This window comes from Hordeum vulgare, chromosome 1H (genome assembly GCF_904849725.1).
Source record: "Hordeum vulgare subsp. vulgare chromosome 1H, MorexV3_pseudomolecules_assembly, whole genome shotgun sequence".
Taxonomy (NCBI): domain Eukaryota; kingdom Viridiplantae; phylum Streptophyta; class Magnoliopsida; order Poales; family Poaceae; genus Hordeum; species Hordeum vulgare.
Window position 1 is genome coordinate 7,866,650 of NC_058518.1, and position 19,490 is coordinate 7,886,139.

At 42.5% G+C, this 19,490-nt stretch overlaps 1 protein-coding gene across 3 annotated transcripts; it reads left to right on the plus strand.

Moving 5' to 3' along the window:
- Nucleotides 1-10,669: 10,669 nt before the first annotated feature.
- On the plus strand, nt 10,670-15,173 carry LOC123404184. 3 transcript variants are annotated; one of them, XM_045098117.1, is made up of 6 exons: nt 10,670-10,774; nt 11,025-11,088; nt 11,421-11,701; nt 12,562-12,759; nt 12,848-13,077; nt 14,331-15,173. In XM_045098117.1, exons 3-6 carry the CDS (start codon nt 11,440-11,442, stop codon nt 14,886-14,888), a joined length of 1,248 nt encoding a protein of 415 aa, XP_044954052.1. In that variant the 5' UTR covers nt 10,670-10,774; nt 11,025-11,088; nt 11,421-11,439; the 3' UTR covers nt 14,889-15,173. The 3 variants fall into 3 exon arrangements, with proteins under 3 accessions (XP_044954052.1, XP_044954038.1, XP_044954044.1); XM_045098109.1 differs by having other exon boundaries at nt 10,688-10,893; XM_045098103.1 differs by having other exon boundaries at nt 10,686-11,088.
- The last annotated feature ends 4,317 nt before the right edge of the window (nt 15,174-19,490 follow it).

The window sequence follows — 19,490 nt, forward strand, 5'->3', positions numbered from 1 at the left end:
GCCGTGGAAAAATCGTCTCAAATCAGCCCTAAAACCTCCGTATATATAGGTGGGAGGGAGGGGACCTTGCCTTGGGGCTCAAGGAGCCCCAAGGGGGTCGGCCGAGCCAAGGGGGGAAGACTCCCCCCCCCCCAAACCAAGTTGGACTTGGTTTGGTGGGAGGGAGTCCTTCCCTTCCTTCCCACCTCCTCTTTTTTTTTCTTTTCTCTTGATTTTCTCTTCTTGGCGCATAGGGCCCTTTTGGGCTGTCCCACCAGCCCACTAAGGGCTGGTGTGCCACCCTCAAAGCCTATGGGCTTCCCCGGGGTGGGTTGCCCCCCCCCCCCCGGTGAACTCCCGGAACCCATTCGTCATTCCCGGTACATTCCCGGTAACTCCGAAAACCTTCCGGTAATCAAATGAGGTCATCCTATATATCAATCTTCATTTCCGGACCATTCCGGAAACCCTCGTGACGTCCGTGATCTCATCCGGGACTCCGAACAACATTCGGTAACCAACCATATAACTCAAATACGCATAAAACAACGTCGATCCTTAAGTGTGCAGACCCTGCGGGTTCGAGAACTATGTAGACATGACCCGAGAGACTCCTCGGTCAATATCCAATAGCGGGACCTGGATGCCCATATTGGATCCTACATATTCTATGAAGATCTTATCGTTTGAACCTTAGTGCCAAGGATTCATATAATCCCGTATGTCATTCCCTTTGTCCTTCGGTATGTTACTTGCCCGAGATTCGATCGTCAGTATCCGCATACCTATTTCAATCTCGTTTACCGGCAAGTCTCTTTACTCGTTCCGTAATACAAGATCCCGCAACTTACATTAAGTTACATTGCTTGCAAGGCTTGTGTGTGATGTTGCATTAACGAGTGGGCCCCGAGATACCTCTCCGTCACACGGAGTGACAAATCCCAGTCTCGATCCATACTAACTCAACTAACACCTTCGGAGATACCTGTAGAGCATCTTTATAGTCACCCAGTTACGTTGCGATGTTTGATACACACAAAGCATTCCTCCGGTGTCAGTGAGTTATATGATCTCATGGTCATAGGAATAAATACTTGACATGCAGAAAACAGTAGCAACAAAATGACACGATCAACATGCTACGTCTATTAGTTTGGGTCTAGTCCATCACGTGATTCTCCTAATGACGTGATCCAGTTATCAAGCAACAACACCTTGTTCATAATCAGAAGACACTGACTATCTTTGATCAACTGGCTAGCCAACTAGAGGCTTGCTAGGGACGGTGTTTTGTCTATGTATCCACACATGTAAATGAGTCTTCATTCAATACAATTATAGCATGGATAATAAACGATTATCTTGATACAGGAATTATAATAATAACTGCATTTATTATTGCCTCTAGGGCATAATTGCAACAGTCTCCCACTTGCACTAGAGTCAATAATCTAGCCCTCACATCACCATGTGAATTACATTGTAATAAATCTAACACCCATACAGTTCTGGTGTTGATCATGCTTTGGCCGTGGAAGAGGTTTAGTCAGCGGGTCTGCTACATTCAGATCCGTGTGCACTTTGCATATATTCACGTCCTCTCCCTCGACGTAGTCGCGGATGAGGTTGAAGCGTCGTTTGATGTGTCTGGTCTTCTTGTGAAACCGCGGTTCCTTTGCTAAGGCAATGGCACCCGTGTTGTCACAGAACAAGGCTTTGGATTCAGTGCGCTTGGCACCACTCCAAGATCCGTCATGAATTGCTTCATCCAGACACCCTCCTTAGCCGCTTCCGAGGCAGCCATGTACTCCGCTTCACATGTAGAATCTGCTACGACGCTTTGCTTGGAACTGCACCAGCTTACTGCACCCCCATTAAGAATAAATACGTATCCGGTTTGCGACTTAGAGTCGTCCGGATCTGTGTCAAAGCTTGCATCGACGTAACCTTTTACGGCGAGCTCTTCGTCACCTCCATACACGAGAAACATCTCCTTAGTCCTTTTCAGGTACTTCAGGATATTCTTGACCGCTGTCCAGTGATCCATTCCTGGATTACTCTGGAACCTACCTGCCATACTTATGGCCAGGCTAACATCCGGTCTAGTGCACAGCATTGCATACATGATAGAACCTATGGCTGAAGCATAGGGGACAGAGCGCATATGCTCTCTATCTTCATCAGTTGCTGGGCACTGAGTCTTACTCAATCTCGTACCTTGCAGAACTGGCAAGAACCCTTTCTTGGACTGTTCCATTTTGAACCTCTTCAAAACTTTATCAAGGTATGTGCTTTGTGAAAGTCCTATCAGGCGTTTTGATCTATCCCTATAGATCTTAATGCCTAGAATGTAAGCAGCTTCTCCTAGGTCCTTCATAGAGAAACTTTTATTCAAGTAACCTTTTATGCTCTCCAAAAACTCTACGTTGTTTCCAATCAGTAATATGTCATCCACATATAATATTAGAAACGCCACAGAGCTCCCACTCACTTTCTTGTAAATACAAGATTCTCCAACCACTTGTATAAACCCCAAATGCTTTGATCACCTCATCAAAACGTTTGTTCCAACTCCGAGATGCTTGCACCAGTCCATAAATGGATCGCTGGAGCTTGCACACCTTGTTAGCATTCTTAGGATCGACAAAACCTTCGGGTTGTATCATATACAATTCTTCCTTAAGGAAACCATTAAGGAACGCCGTTTTGACATCCATCTGCCAGATTTCATAATCGAAAAATGCAGCTATTGCTAACATGATTCTAACGGACTTAAGCATCGCTACGGGTGAGAATGTCTCATCGTAGTCAACTCCTTGAACTTGTGAAAAACCCTTTGCCACAAGTCGAGCTTTATAAACGGTCACATTACCGTCAGCGTCCGTCTTCCTCTTAAAGATCCATTTGTTCTGAATGGCCTTGCGGCCCTCAGGTAGTACCTCCAAAGTCCACACTTTGTTCTCATACATGGATCCTATCTCGGATTTCATGGCCTCTAGCCATTTGTTGGAATCTGGGCCCACCATTGCTTCTTCATAATTTGCAGGCTCATTCTTGTCTAACAACATGATTGATAAGACGGGATTACCGTACCACTCTGGAGCAGTACGTGGTCTCGTCGACCTGCGTGGTTCGACAGAAACTTGAACTGGAGTTTCATGATCTTCATCATTAACTTCCTCCTCAACCGGCGTCGCAATGACAGAGGTTTCCCCTTGCCCTGCGCCACCATCCAGAGGGATGAGAGGTTTGACAACCTCGTCAAGTTCTATCTTCCTCCCACTCAATTCTCTCGAGAGAAACTCCTTCTCGAGAAAAGCTCCGTTTTTAGCAACAAACACTTTGCCCTCGGATTTGAGATAGAAGGTGTACCCAACTGTCTCTTTTGGGTAACCTATGAAGACACACTTTTCCGCTTTGGGTTCCAGCTTTTCAGGCTGAAGCTTTTTGACATAAGCATCACATCCCCAAACTTTAAGAAACGACAACTTTGGCCTTTTGCCATACCACAGTTCGTATGGTGTCGTCTCAACGGATTTTGATGGTGCCCTATTTAAAGTGAATGCAGCTGTTTCTAATGCATAACCCCAAAACGATAACGGCAAATCGGTAAGAGACATCATAGATCGCACCATCTCTAATAAAGTACGATTACGACGTTCGGACACACCATTACGCTGTGGTGTTCCAGGCGGTGTTAACTGTGAAACAATTCCACATTGTCTTAAGTGAGTACCAAACTCGAAACTCAGATATTCACCCCCATGATCAGACCGTAGGAACTTGATCTTCTTGTTACGATGATTTTCCACTTCACTCTGAAATTGCTTGAACTTTTCAAATGTTTCAGACTTGTGCTTCATCAAGTAGACATAACCATATCTACTTAAATCATCAGTGAAGGTGAGAAAATAATGATATCCGCCGCGTGCCTCCACGCTCATCGGACCACACACATCTGTATGTATGATTTCCAACAAGTCACTTGCACGCTCCATTGTTCCGGAGAACAGAGTCTTAGTCATCTTGCCCATGAGGCATGGTTCGCACGTCTCAAGTAAATCGAAGTCAAGTGACTCCAAAATTCCATCAGCATGGAGTTTCTTCATGCGCTTTACACCAATATGACCTAAGCGGCAGTGCCACAAAAATATGGCGCTATCATTGTTAACTCTAACTCTTTTGGTCTCAATGTTATGTATGTGTGTATCGCTATCAAGATTCAATATGAACAATCCTCTCACATTGGGTGCATGACCATAAAAGATGCTACTCATAGAAATAGAACAACCATTATTCTCTGACTTAAAAGAGTAACCGTCTCGCAATAAACAAGATCCAGATATAATGTTCATGCTCAACGCAGGCACTAAATAACAATGATTTAAGTTCATAACTAATCCTGATGGTAACTGAAGTGAAACTGTGCCGACGGCGATTGCATCAACCTTGGAACCATTTCCTACGTGCATCGTCACTTCATCTTTCGCCAGCCTTCGTCTATTCCGCAGTTCCTGTTTCGAGTTGCAAATATGAGCAACAGAACCGGTATCGAATACCCAGGCACTACTACGAGAGCCGGTTAAGTACACATCAATAACTTGTATATCAAATATACCTGATTTTTCTTTGGCCGCCTTCTTATCTGCCAGATACTTGGGGCAATTGCGCTTCCAGTGACCCTTACCCTTGCAATAGTAACACTCCGTTTCAGGCTTAGGTCTAGTTTTCGGTTTCTTCGTCGGATTGGCAACAGGCTTGTCGCTCTTCTTTGAATTACCCTTCTTGCCTTTGCCGTTTCTCTTGAAACTAGTGGTCTTATTCACCATCAACACTTGATGCTCTTTAGGAGTTCAGACTCTGCGACTTTCAGCATCGCAAACAACTCGCCGGGAGACTTGTTCATCCCTTGCATGTTGTAGTTCAACACAAAGCCTTTATAGCTTGGCGGCAGTGATTGAAGGATTCTGTCAGTGATAGCTTCTTGCGGGAGTTCAATCCCCAGCTCAGCTAGACGGTTTGAGTACCGAGACATTTTGAGCACATGTTCACTGACAGATGAGTTTTCCTCCATCTTGCAAGCATAGAATTCATCGGAGGTCTCATACCTCTCGAACCGGGCGTTCTTCTGAAAGATAAACTTCAACTCCTGGAACATCTCAAATGCTCCATGACGCTCAAAGCGACGTTGAAGTCCCGGTTCTAAGCCATACAAGACTGCACATTGAACTATTGAGTAGTCCTCCTTACGTGCTAACCAAGCGTTCTTAACATCCTGATCAGCCGTAGCGGGTGGTTCATCTCCTAACGCAGCATTAAGGACATAATCCTTCTTCCCAGCTTGTAAGATTAGCTTAAGATTACGAGCCCAGTCTACAAAGTTGCTTCCATCATCTTTCAACTTAGCTTTCTCTAGGAACTTATTAAAATTCAGGATGACTGTCGCGTGAGCCATGATCTACAACACAAATATGTTCAAAGTGGACTTAGACTATGTTCAAGATAATTAGAGTTTAACTTAATCAAATTATTCGCTAAACTCCCACTCAAAAAGTACATCTCTCTAGTCATTTGAGTGGTTCATGATCCACTTACGCTAGCTCAAGTCCGATCATCACGTGAGTTGAGTATAGTTTCAGTGGTAAGCATCCCTATGCTAATCATATCATCTATATGATTCATGATCGACCTTTCGGTCTCATGTGTTCCGAGGCCATGTCTGCACATGCTAGGCTCGTCAAGCTTAACCCGAGTGTTCCGCGTGCGCAACTGTTTTGCACCCGTTGTATGTGAATGTTGAGTCTATCACACCCGATCATCACGTGGTGTCTCGAAACGACGAACTGTAGCAACAGTTCATAGTCGGGGAGAACACAATTTCGTCTTGAAATTTTAGTGAGAGATCACCTCATAATGCTACCGTCGTTCTAAGCAAAATAAGGTGCATAAAAGGATTAACATCACATGCAATTCATAAGTGACATGATATGGCCATCATCACGTGCTTCTTAATCTTCATCACCAAAGCACTGGCACGATCTTCTTGTCACCAGCGCCACGCCATGATCTCCATCAACGTGTTGCCATCGGGTTTGTCGTGCTACTCATGCTTTTACTACTAAAGCTACATCCTAGCAAAATAGTAAACGCATCTGCAAGCACAAACGTTAGTATAAAGACAACCCTATGGCTCCTGCCGGTTGCCGTACCATCGACGTGCAAGTTGATATTTCTATTACAACATGATCATCTCATACATCCAATATATCACATCACATCGTTGGCCATATCACACCACAAGCATACCCTGCAAAAACAAGTTAGACGTCCTCTAATTTTGTTGTTGCATGTTTTACGTGGTGACCATGGGTATCTCGTAGGATCGCATCTTACTTACGCAATCACCACAACGGAGATATATGAGTTGCTATTTAACCTCATCCAAGGACCTCCTCGGTCAAATCCGATTCAACTAAAGTTGGAGAAACCGACACTTGCCAGTCATCTTTGAGCAACGGAGTTACTCGTAACGATGAAACCAGTCTCTCGTAAGCGTACGAGTAATGTCGGTCCAAGCCGCTTCAATCCAACAATACCGCGGAATCAAGAAAAGACTAAGGAGGGCAGCAAAATGCACATCACCGCCCACAAAAACTTTTGTGTTCTACTCGAGAATACATCTACGCATGAACCTAGCTCATGATGCCACTGTTGGGGAACGTCGCATGGGAAACAAAAATTTTCCTACGCGCACGAAGACCTATCATGGTGATGTCCATCTACGAGAGGGGATGAGTGATCTATGTACCCTTGTAGATCGTACAGCAGAAGCGTTTAGAGAACGCGGTTGATGTAGTGGAACGTCCTCACGTCCCTCGATCCGTCCCGCGAACAATCCCGCGATCAGTCCCACGATCTAGTACCGAACGGACGACACCTCCGCGTTCAGCACACGTACAGCTCGACGATGATCTCGGCCTTCTTGATCCAGCAAGAGAGACGGAGAGGTAGAAGAGTTCTCCGGCAGCGTGACGGCGCTCCGGAGGTTGGTGATGACCTTGTCTCAGCAGGGCTCCGCCCGAGCTCCGCAGAAACACGATCTAGAGGAAAACCGTGGAGGTATGTGGTCGGGCTGCCGTGGAAAAATCGTCTCAAATCAGCCATAAAACCTCCGTATATATAGGTGGGAGGGAGGGGATCTTGCCTTGGGGCTCAAGGAGCCCCAAGGGGGTCGGCCGAGCCAAGGGGGGAAGACTCCCCCCCCAAACTGAGTTGGACTTGGTTTGGTGGGAGGGAGTCCTTCCCTTCCTTCCCACCTCCTCTTTTTTTTTCTCTTGATTTTCTCTTCTTGGCGCATAGGGCCCTTTCGGGCTGTCCCACCAGCCCACTAAGGGCTGGTGTGCCACCCTCAAGGCCTATGGGCTTCCCCGGGGTGGGTTGCCCCCCCCCCCGGTGAACTCCCGGAACCCATTCGTCATTCCCGGTACATTCCCGGTAACTTTGAAAACCTTCCGGTAGTCAAATGAGGTCATCCTATATATCAATCTTCGTTTCCGAACCATTCCGGAAACCCTCGTGATGTCCGTGATCTCATCCGGGACTCCGAACAACATTCGGTAACCAACCATATAACTCTAATACGCATAAAACAACGTCGAACCTTAAGTGTGCAGACCCTGCGGGTTCGAGAACTATGCATACATGACCCAAGAGACTCCTCGGTCAATATCCAATAGCGGGACCTGGATGCCCATATTGGATCCTACATATTCTACGAAGATCTTATCGTTTGAACCTCAGTGCCAAGGATTCATATAATCCCGTATGTCATTCCCTTTGTCCTTCGGTATGTTACTTGCCCGAGATTCGATCGTCAGTATCCGTATACCTATTTCAATCTCGTTTACCGGCAAGTCTCTTTACTCGTTCCGTAATACAAGATCCCGCAACTTACATTAAGTTACATTGCTTGCAAGGCTTGTGTGTGATGTTGCATTACCGAGTGGGCCCTGAGATACCTCTCCGTCACACGGAGTGACAAATCCCAGTCTCGATCCATACTAACTCAACTAACACCTTCGGAGATACCTGTAGAGCATCTTTATAGTCACCCAGTTACGTTGCGACGTTTGATACACACAAAGCATTCCTCCGGTGTCAGTGAGTTATATGATCTCATGGTCATAGGAATAAATACTTGACATGCAGAAAACAGTAGCAACAAAATGACACGATCAACATGCTACGTCTATTAGTTTGGGTCTAGTCCATCACGTGATTCTCCTAATGACGTGATCTAGTTATCAAGCAACAACACCTTGTTCATAATCAGAAGACACTAACTATCTTTGATCAACTGGCTAGCCAACTAGAGGCTTGCTAGGGACGGTGTTTTGTCTATGTATCCACACATGTAAATGAGTCTTCATTCAATACAATTATAGCATGGATAATAAACGATTATCTTGATACAGGAATTATAATAATAACTATATTTATTATTGCCTCTAGGGCATAATTCCAACACCTCATGCATATGAACAAATGTTGAGTTACCAAAATTTGTTGAAAGCCCGTTGGCCGCGGCAAAACCATCGAGGACCTGCTTGCGGGTTTGCAGGGCAGACTCCTCCGCGTTGTAGATGACAAGAGTGTCGTCCGCGTACTGCAAAACGGGGCACGCCGCACCCGCAACCACGGGGTGGGAGAGGCCCACCTCACCGCATGCCTGCTTGATCAACCGTTGGAGAACATCCACAACAATGGTGAAGAGGTATGGGGAGAGCTGGTCCCCTTGCCGCAGACCGTGACGACAAGAATCCAGTCCCCGGGGACACCATTAAGGAGGACGGAAGTACGACCAGTCAAGAGGATCGAGTGAATCCAGACACACCAAATGGGGGGGGGGACCCACGGGCACACAGGATGTGATCTAGACTGTACGAGTTCACAGAATCGAAGGCTTTGCGGAAATCAAGCTTGAGGATCACAGTGGGGCATTTTCTATTATGACAGGAACGAAGGATATCAGCGGCGTATGCAAAATATTCGGAAATACATTGGCCAGCGAGGAACTCGGTGTGGTCGATGTCTACGAGAGAGTGGATGATTTTTTGGAGTCGAGAGGTAAGAACTTTAGTGATGGCTTTCATGATACCAATCTGCAAGGAGATTCGCCTAAAGTTGGCGGGGCAAGTCGGTGTAGTAGTTTTTGCAAGGAGCACGAGGTAGGCTCTTTTGATCCGCCCCAAAGTCCGACCTACCATGGAAGAAATCAACAAACACGGGCAACGCATCCTTCTCGACAAGAGGCCAAAACTTGCGGTAAAACCCCAGACCAAACTCGTTTGGCCAGTGACTGGCCAGGGGATTGGCATCGAAAAAAAAAATCCTTCTTGATCTTCACAGGAGAGAAGGGGGCGCACAGCTTATCGGGGAGAGGAGCCTCATGATGATAGAGCTCGGCGACGTCAAAATTCCACAAGCTCACAGGGACCGTGCCTAACAAAGACGTGTAGAAGGCTTTAAGAACAACATTCTTGTGGGAGTGAAAGGTGAACCGACTACCGTTATCCTACGTCCGGAGGACGCGAAGACATGAAAGAACCTGCTATTCGCATCGCCCTCGAGAGCAACACGAGTCTTTGCCGGAGCTTGCCAGTATGCAAGGAGGGATGAATTATAAAAGGTATGAAACCACAAAGCGGAAAAGAAAAACCAGACACTCTTTGTGTCTACGTCACGTGACAATTGTGACACGAGGAGCACTTCCCAAACGTTCCTCGTTTCGTTTCCTTGGAAAGGAGGAGAGCTCCTATGCAACGCTGCACACGCCCGTTAACGATACGACGCGTGCAACGCTGCTAGAATGGGCCGGCCCATTAGAGTGCTATCCATTTTTTGATTTTTGATTTGTTTGTTATGAAAATAAAAATATGAAATCAAAAAAGGTTCGTCCATTTGAAAAAAAGTTCATATCTTTAAAGAAGGTTCAACAATTTTTTAAAAAAATCATCAATTTGAAAACAAGTTCATTGAAAATGAAAAACAAGTTCATCCAATTGAGGAAAAGTTCATTAAACTTTTAAAGAGTGAAGTAAATTTGTTAAAATTGAAGAAAATTCAAAAACAGTTCATGTATTTTTAGAAAAAGTTCACTGGACTGGAAAAAGTTCATAAATATTAAAATTTCATCCATTTTAAAAAAATATGTTCATCAAAATTCAATAAAACTCGTCGATATCCATTAAAGTTCATCAACCTTAAAAGTGCTCGCTCAAATTTAGAAAATGTTTGTAAATACTAAAATAAGTTCAAACAATTTAAAAAAAAAACTGTTGTACGTTGCCTTGATGGGCCAGCCCATTTATGAGTGCCACAGGCGCCAGTTATCGAAAATGCGCGCCTGTGGCGCGAAATAGGAAACACCGGAAAGGAGCGCTACAAGCGAGCGAGCGACAGTGCTTAGTGGGCCGCGGTCCAAGTCGCTGAAGAGGGGCTTCTCCGCAGCCTTTTCTATACCAATTACTGGCTACAGCTCAACAACGACTCGACGTCTCGCCGCCGCCGCTTCCACCACCGGCCGCCCTGCCTCCCCCCCAGCGGCCCTCCCCTGCCTCCCACCCCGCCCCGCCTCCGCCGCCCCACCCCGCCTCCGCCGTACTGCCTCCCACCCCGCCCCACCCGCAGTCCCCCAGGCCGCGCGGCACGAGAGGAAAGCTGCCACTCCCCCGGCGAGTGGTGGTCGCCTCGGGCAGGGTCCCTGGACGGCTCCGCTCAACCGATCGCTTCGGAGGTACGTATGTGCCTTGACCTGCCGAGCAGCTTGCTGATCTGCACCTGCTCCAGTCCATGCTCATCAATGCTCTCGTAAGTAAGAAACCCTAAGCAGTTCTCGTCAGCGGAGCAAGCAAAGTATGTCTTCGTTCTACTCCTCTTCCTAGTGCAGCAAGCAGCATGTTGATGATTGTTTTCCAGTTTTCACCACTCTAGTTTATCTAGTACAAGGATGTTTTACTTACCTGCCTCCGGTTGTTTGACTTCAGGTTCAGGGTTTAGGCACTCGATTTGTTCCAGACATCCGTCGAGTGGCCGGGTTCTCTACTTCAGGTCAGCTTCATCACTTCCCTTGTGTATGTTTCTCTTGTGCTCTCCCGCATTTTTGACAGGCAGCATTTCCGATGTTCCTCGACTGCTGCATACTCTTCCTCTTCCCTTGGTCGATTTCGTCGTATTACGTACGCCGGTGATGTTGATTTTTTGTCTTTTCGTTTGGAGGCGAAATACCAGAACGTCTTATATTCTGGAACCGAGGCAGTATTTCTTAATTAATAGTAGCTTGTGTTGATGAATTAATGCATACAAGGAATCCACTTTCTCTGCCTTACAAAGTACCATCCGAGCTTTCTCTACTTTTCTCATTCTCCACTGTGATTTTATAGGTTTGCTCGCTGTCGATCAATGGCTCTTCTCATGCTGAGCTGTGAAGGATTTCAGAAGCATGAGGATAGAATCAGGGCAACACATATTGGCCATCGGTTGCTTTACTCCCCTGCTGCTGACAATGGCTACAGTGACGATGTTAGTGCTGCTGCTGCTGCTGCAGATGATAATATCATAGATGGCTGCGTTCTCAGCAAGAAGAATCTTCAAAATATGCCCGATAACGAGGATTTTCTCTCAATTGGGGGTAATCCAGTTGATGAGCTAAAATTGGATGATGGTAACATCTCTCTCTCTCTCTCTGTCTCTCTCTGCATGTTCCTTTTTAATTGGAGATATTTACACAATTGTCACTCGAGGAAATTCTATGTAGTCATCAGTTAATAGTAGTAAACTATTACCTCTGTTTACAGAGGGAGTAGTAATCTGTATGTTTGGTAGATGATACTCACAACAATACCAAAATGACCTACTCCGGAGGGGGAAATATACGGCAGAAATTCAGCCTTCAGTGGGATCATGAATGTGTTTTCAGTTTTGGCGCCAAATAAACAAATTCTGACATGCCATAAATGAGTGTGGAACATGAAGATAAACTTACCTGTGGACAGCTAGGCACTATTTCCCCAAAAATAAAACAGTGAGTAACTGGAAGCGCCAAAAGTGCTTTTCCATGTAGAGCAACGAAAGGTGCAGTAGTTCAATCATTTTATGCATTGCAGTACATATGTAGTTTGGTAATCAACATAAGGACAAGAAAAAAATGTTGAAACCACTGCCGTTTAACATGTTATACTCCGAGAATATATCATTGGCTTCTACAGAGAAGCACACATCAGGAAACAACTTCTCACTGTTATAATGTTTGATTTCTCAATTCTGCTTTCTAGTAAAGTCGCCCCTCTCTTCCCTGCATAATTTGGTTTCTCTGTGTGTATTTGTGCATGCATTTATGTTCTTAATTCTTAGAACTTGACACAACTTCGACCCAAGGGAGACTGATAAGTGCCCATCCACCAGTATATGTTGCGTGTGTATTTGTCGGATCATGTGTGTTTCCTATTGTAGACCTTGATGCAACATGTCAAGAAAGCACTCTAAGTACCTATCCACTAATATATATTTCCGTGTATGTACCAGGGTTGGGAATTGTTGAGAGGGTTAGTCCCATTGAATATATCAAGCGGTTACTGTTGATGAGATCAGCATTGGGTGATTCTTCTATTGAGCTAGGTATTAACACTGTCATGCACATTCTTCCACAGTCTTCTAGGGATTGTAGGCATACCGGGGGCCTCTATTGGCATGGTTATTACCAGATGAACAAATTATGTCCAAGTGAGTTATTGATTTTAACACTTCATTAATTACTCATTTCGCACACAAACATAAATGTGTCTTGAATCTTTCTCTACCTTTTGACTAGCTGTCTTGCCACCGATGCGGTACAGTCACTGTGCATCTTCAAACGAGCTTCGGTGTTTCCATAAGCCACGTGCTATGCTCCAAGTCTTTTGTATTAAGTTGAAATCATATCTGGAAGATGTGGGTGGGCCAATTGAGGTGTATGGGTTTATTGCAATTCGTGATGCGGAAGACTATCAGCGCAACTACGTTTTCAGTCGATCTCGTGATAACCCAATCATTGTTAACAAGGTAACTAATCTGTATACCCTTCTGTCTAGTATGATATATGAGTGCTGATTTCTTATGATCGTTGATTTTCCACTTGGATGGTGAATTTAGTTACATGGTATGGTTGAGAAATGTTAATTTGATTGGGAAGTAACTGCTGATGAATCAATTGCTAGGATGATATATTTGGCTGGTACGTTACCAGTCTAATATGTGGAGTAATGCTTCACGTCTTATATAGAAAGTATGCTTCAGTTAGGTTGGATTCTTCCAACAGCCAGGTTGGAGTAATGCTGCACCAATATATATGCTGTCTGGTTAAGCTATTTGTCTAGGCAGGTATTGAATTTTGTTTTTGAAATTTCAGTTTATTCAATGTTGTCCTCCAGCTGTAGAAAATTCTAGGTCTAGGAATGTTTGAGAAACTAAATTGTTGCAGAAGGCCTATTTCCATTTTTTGCGGTTAGTTGTCAGTGGCAGGAGAATGAATTGACGAGTTGGTTCTCACATGTCCGGATGTCCCCTAGGTTGCCACCCCCTCCCGTCATTGTCATTCGCTCATTGCTTTTGTTAGCCAGCCATTCTTCATGGTACTGTTGCATGAATGGCTAGTCATATGACAACACCACATGCACATCTCATGTAGGACTCAACTCTGTCATGACTCTTAGCTTTCTGTATTTTCTTGCAATTTCAGTTATGCATGTCTTGCGCCGTGTAACATATACTCTATATTCATGAGCAATGCAATGGTCACGTTTATGTTGTGTTCCTGCACTCACTGCAAGCAGGCAGTGCTATGCTTAGGCAGAGGCTGTGGGACTTCTAATTTTCGTATTTCAGTTTAAGTACCTCTAAATGACCAATAAAAATTAGGAAATTAGGAAAATGATGCTTAGCACAACAAGCACGCTTATTGTGTCAGTCACGTGAAATACATTGTTTGCTAGGCTTTTGCATTTGAGTATTAATAATGAAGTCATGCCATGTTGCTACTTTCGTACCTTTACTCATCAGACCTAGAAAAAGTTAGTGCTCCCAGTTTTGAAATTCCTTAATATTGTGAATTACTTCCCTTGAATTAAATTACATGATAAACTAAATTAGATGTTCATGCAGATCTATCTTTGACTATTTCCTTTGAAAACGCTTAATTTTCATTTGGTGCCTCGACTAATTGGATTGCGTAGTTACACCTTGATCGTCTTCCCCTGGTATATATATTCTTCCACAAAAATAAAAATAATAATATCGATTCCCTTGTTGAGTTTCAGACCAGTGATTACCTGGCTTTGCTGAGCCCTAGCAGAGGCATTTCGATGACAGTCGATTGCCTGATGGAAATAGATGTGAGAGCCAAGGGACCCACGGAAGACGTGACTCTGGTGGATGGGTGCTGTGATTTCGTGGAGAGCCGTTGCGTGTACGACACGGAGCTGGAGTGCACCCTGGATGGCACCAACGGCACTCTCATCTTTGATCTCATCGTGTTTCGGAGAGCGCTGGAGGCCACCATAGAGCTGTGTTTCACCAAGGTGCCCGCTGGAGGCTTTGAGCTGAAGATGTGTGGGTACACCGCAGTTTCAGAGAGCCTGTACCTCTTCGCCGGCGAGCAGTGCGACTGTGATGGCTTCATCGCCTCGCCCGGGAAGCACCCACAGCGGTTCATCGCAGCCGTGCCGTTCGACGACACGCTCTTCATCGATTTCATGGAGGGGAGACCGCCTGTCCCGTTCAAGGCGACCGTTCATGGCTGCAGAGAGAAAGAGTACCGCTTCTGCAACGGTGCTGTGGTGAGCGTGAAGGTGTCGTGGTCAACGAGCTTCTACTAAGCCTCCACCGACATATACAGCTGGCGAGTTTGTCGACGAAGAAAATGAATTGGCTGCTGCTGCTTTTTTTTGAAAGAAAGTAATTGACTGCTTATTCCTTGTTATGTGGCGTCGAAGTGATGAGTGCCAATCAAATTGATCGTTGGTTGCTTTCTCTTCACAAAAAAACACATTGATCGTCTGCTGCTTATTAATTCCTTGTTACAAATTTTTCTTAATTGCTTTGATAATGTTTAACAAACAATGTGACCATACCTGGGTATGTATATAACAATATCATGTCTACACATCTCACTTAAGGCCCTGTTTTTTTTACAATGATAGAGTTTCATTGAATTTGGAGTTATGGTTAAAAAGTTGCAAGTTTCATGAGTCCATTTTGAATTATTTCTATATATTTGAAATCCTGACGATTAGACTTATAACTGAAATATGTGCTCAGTCTTTCTGAAATAATTCAAATATGCGTGAATTATATGTGACATAATTAAAATGCAATTTTTTTCATAAGTTGAGTGACATAATTCAAATATGTTTTTAATTTCATCTTAGACAATGTAATGTTAATGGAACTTACACGTTATGAAATTGAGTGAAATAAACGAAATGTCTTTTTTTTCTTTGAAAATTGATTGAACCAACTGACATAAATTTCACAACTTTTACTTTTTCGTGGCATATTTCACAAGTTTCATATTGCAAATATTTCCAGAATAATTTAAATTATTATTGAAATATGTCATATTTTTAAAAAGTCATATCAATTATTTCAAAACAATGAGTGTCAATTATTTCAAAGAAGTGATTTTAGTTGTTCCGGTATTTAAATAAAATTATTTATTTTTGCACAAAAATAATTTGAGTTAGTATTCAAATATTTTCACAAAGGTTTCCTATTTTACAACATCGATATAAATTATTTTAAAAAGTGAATTTAAATCATTTCAAAAAATTAAATATATTGTTTATAACTAATGTCTTGTGTTTGAAACTTATTTCAAATATGATCAAAACATGTGTGAAACATATGTTTTTTGTTCTAAAATCGAGAAAAATGATTACAGTGTGTTAAATAGTTCATGAAATCAATATACATAACTTAGCTATGTGTTGATTGTTTTTACCGACATTTTGTGAAATAATTGAAATGTGAAATTAAACAAAAGAAATAACTGAAAAAATTGACTGAAATCTAAATTAATCTGAATGTATCCAATATTGATCTTGTTTTAAAGACCGTGTTGCGAGAAATTCAAGTATACAAAAAAAAAATCCTAAATTGAATTTATGATTCAAAATATATTTATCTAAAAACATTGCTATGAAATTGAATACGTGTACTTTCTATGCGAGATTGACTCTCACCATTTTTGCACACAACCCACTCCCTCTATACACAAATTGAGAAACGTTGTTGGTGCATCCATGGGGCCTACATTGTGGCAGTCGTATTTATTTCTATACAATCGTAAAAGGTTCATGGGTTTATACTAGAATTGGCTGCACCAATATCTATCAAGGGAGGAGTGGTTGATCCTTCAGCAATAGATACCTTCGCCTTTGATTTACTTTTTTCGCGGTGCAATGCCCTAGGATACAAGCAGGAGGCCGAGCAGCCAATATGGTACACATAAGGGGTAGATGGAAACCATAAAAACAAATTTGCAGAGACGCCTAGCATGGTATGAAAAATCTATCTGTCCTGGATTCATAGCACAATGACTCTTCTTGGTGAATTAACATAGAAACGCCACTTAGTTAATAAAAAAATCAACCCTACATCATAAATTCATCTTTACCTCCCCCCCAATGATTTTTTTACATCAAAAATTAACTTTACCCAAAAACAATTACATAAAGTTCTCTTCTTGGGGTGTGTCAATTGCTCTTACTATTTATCAAAGTAGTTGCTAGTTTATTCATTCAATATTGTAGATTTATCTGCCTCAAGCATTTGTTAAGGAGATGTCAGCCTAGGCATTTGGGTACCCTAAGCCGCTACCCGAATCCGAACCGAACCGAATTACCAGAATTGTCGGGTAACTCGGGTATCGGGTTAGGGTTCGGTTCTCATTTTCTGGCTATTCAGTTTTCGAGTTAGGGTCCGGGTTCCATTCTAGCCGCTACCCGAATTATTCATACTATCCTAATTATTCATGCTATTATTACACTAACATGTTACCCAACCAACGAAAATAGCCAATCTATTCAAAATACCCACACTACCCAAATTATTCATACCAAAATTTGATATGTGCTCCGAATATTTTGGGGTTTTTTGGGTACCGAATTACCCGAACAGGAATTTTGGGTAATTTGGTTCGGGGTACTTGTTTGGCAGAAAAAATTCCGGTTCTCATTTTTGAGTATCCGAATTACCCATAATCCGACCTACCCGAATCAAAATATCCAAAATACCCAAACGCCCAGGCTGAAGGAGATGTATCCATTCTTGCGGAGCTCTACCAGCCCACGAAGATGCGACTGGGCAGCCAGCCCATCTGGCTAGCGACAGCCGTAATAAAAAAGGATGCGCTGCCAAGTTTCGAACCCAAAGACCGGCTGCTTCAAAGCATATGATTCTAGCCACTCGAGCTAGCGAGCTTTCATGTTCACAAAACCTGAAGACACCTAAACGCCGATCCGAATGTTTTAAAAAAATTCGACCGCAATTTTTTTTTTCAAAAACAAAAAGTTAATGTTTTATCAAATGGGAAACTCAAACATTTTTTAAACATGCAAATGGATTTTAGAGAAGCGAACATTTTTTAAACTACCCAAAATCTTGAATAGGAACAATATTTCAAATTCCAAAACAAAATTTGGAAACAGGAACAACTTTTGCATGCGAACATTTTTGAAACACCACAATGAAATTAGAAAAGATGAACATTTTTAAATTTTGGATTTTTCAAACGGAACATTTTTTCAAGACTCCCGAACGAAATATGAAAACATATTTTCTTTTGAAAATTTGAGATTTTTTTCAAAACGGGAACATTTTTGTAAAAAGCAATTTTTTTTCGAAATTGAAGAACAATGTTGAGAGAAATTTGTGAACAAAAACCCGAACATTTTTTGAAACTCCTAAAAATGAAAACATGAACAATTTTTAAATTTAGGAGGAAATTTTGAAGTTCCCAAATTTTGAAATTTCCGCAAAACTAGGGAAAAAGGGAACGTATTTAGAAGCTTTGAACATATTAGATAACTACCGAACATTTTTTTTTTAAATTAAGAACATTTTTGAGAATCACGAACATTTGTTGAAGATCCAGACATTTTTTGAAAAGGCAAAAACGTATTTCGAATCTTAAGAATAATTTTTGGAAATGATGAACATTTTTAGAAAATCAAGAACATATTTTGAAAACCCAGAACATTTTGAATAATCAAACAAATTTAATTCATAGAACATTTTTTGATAATCCAGAATATTTTCTTGAAAATACAGGATTTTTAATGAAAATATAGAACATTTTTGAAAAATGCAGTACATTTTTTTTAAAACAATAAAAGTTTTGGAATTTGAAAACATTCTATGAAAATACAGAACATTTTTTTTGAAAATCTAGAACCTTTTTTGAAATCCAGAACATTTTTTAAAATAAAAACAGAAAATAAAAAGAAACAGAAAAAATTAAGAAAAAAACCAATTTAGGGAACCTTCTAGAAGTGTCTGAAAACTGGAAAAAACTGATTAGAAACTTCTAGAAGTTTCTCACAAAACCTTAGAACCTTCTAGAAGTTTCCCAAAACTTTAAAAAACTGATTGCAAACTTTTTGAAGGTTTCCAAAACCGGGGCCCGGGGCACTGGAACGAGCATGTGCCTCCTGACTGTGTTGTGGGCGTCTCGGTAGTACCTTTTCAAGGTATCCAGGGACACACCGGGAGCCAGCGGCTCGTTGGCTATCAAATGCAAAACGTGAATGTTTTCAGCATACCTGCATGCACATCAAATGCAAAGAAGGGTTAGCAAGGAGATCAAATGACTCGGTTGGTTTCCTGAGTGCTCCAAATGATCTTGGAGCTGCTAGATTTATCTTACTATCTTGTTTAGATATTGGTATTGCCCTTTCCTTATTTTCTCTATTTGTTTGACATGATGATTACGATTGCCATGTAAATCAATAAACTCTGCAGTCCATCTACATATATACGTATTAGGAATACACACTAGTAAAAACATGCTCTAGTCCTGACTGGGTTTGGACCTGGGACTAATATGAGCATTAGTTCCGATACCAACGGCTAGGAACGGACGGGGACACACGGCCAGGATTAGTCTCGGTTCTAGTGGGACTCTAGTCCCGGTTGGCGATACCAACCGGGACTAGAGTCTTCCTATATAAAGTTGATCATGTGCTTCGTCTAGCCCGAGTCTAAGCTTTCTCTCCTCTCTGCTTCTTTCCTCAAGTTCGAGTTCATTACCCTCCATTTTTGCCAAGATTTCTCAAGGTTAGCGGCACCCATCTATCCAAAGGTTCTAAAAGGTTAACAAATTCATTCTGTCATCTCTCATTGCTAGTTTAGCTCTTTTCATGCTTTATAAGTATAGTGATTTGTGGGTTTTAGCTTGGAAGTAATTATGTGAAAGATGT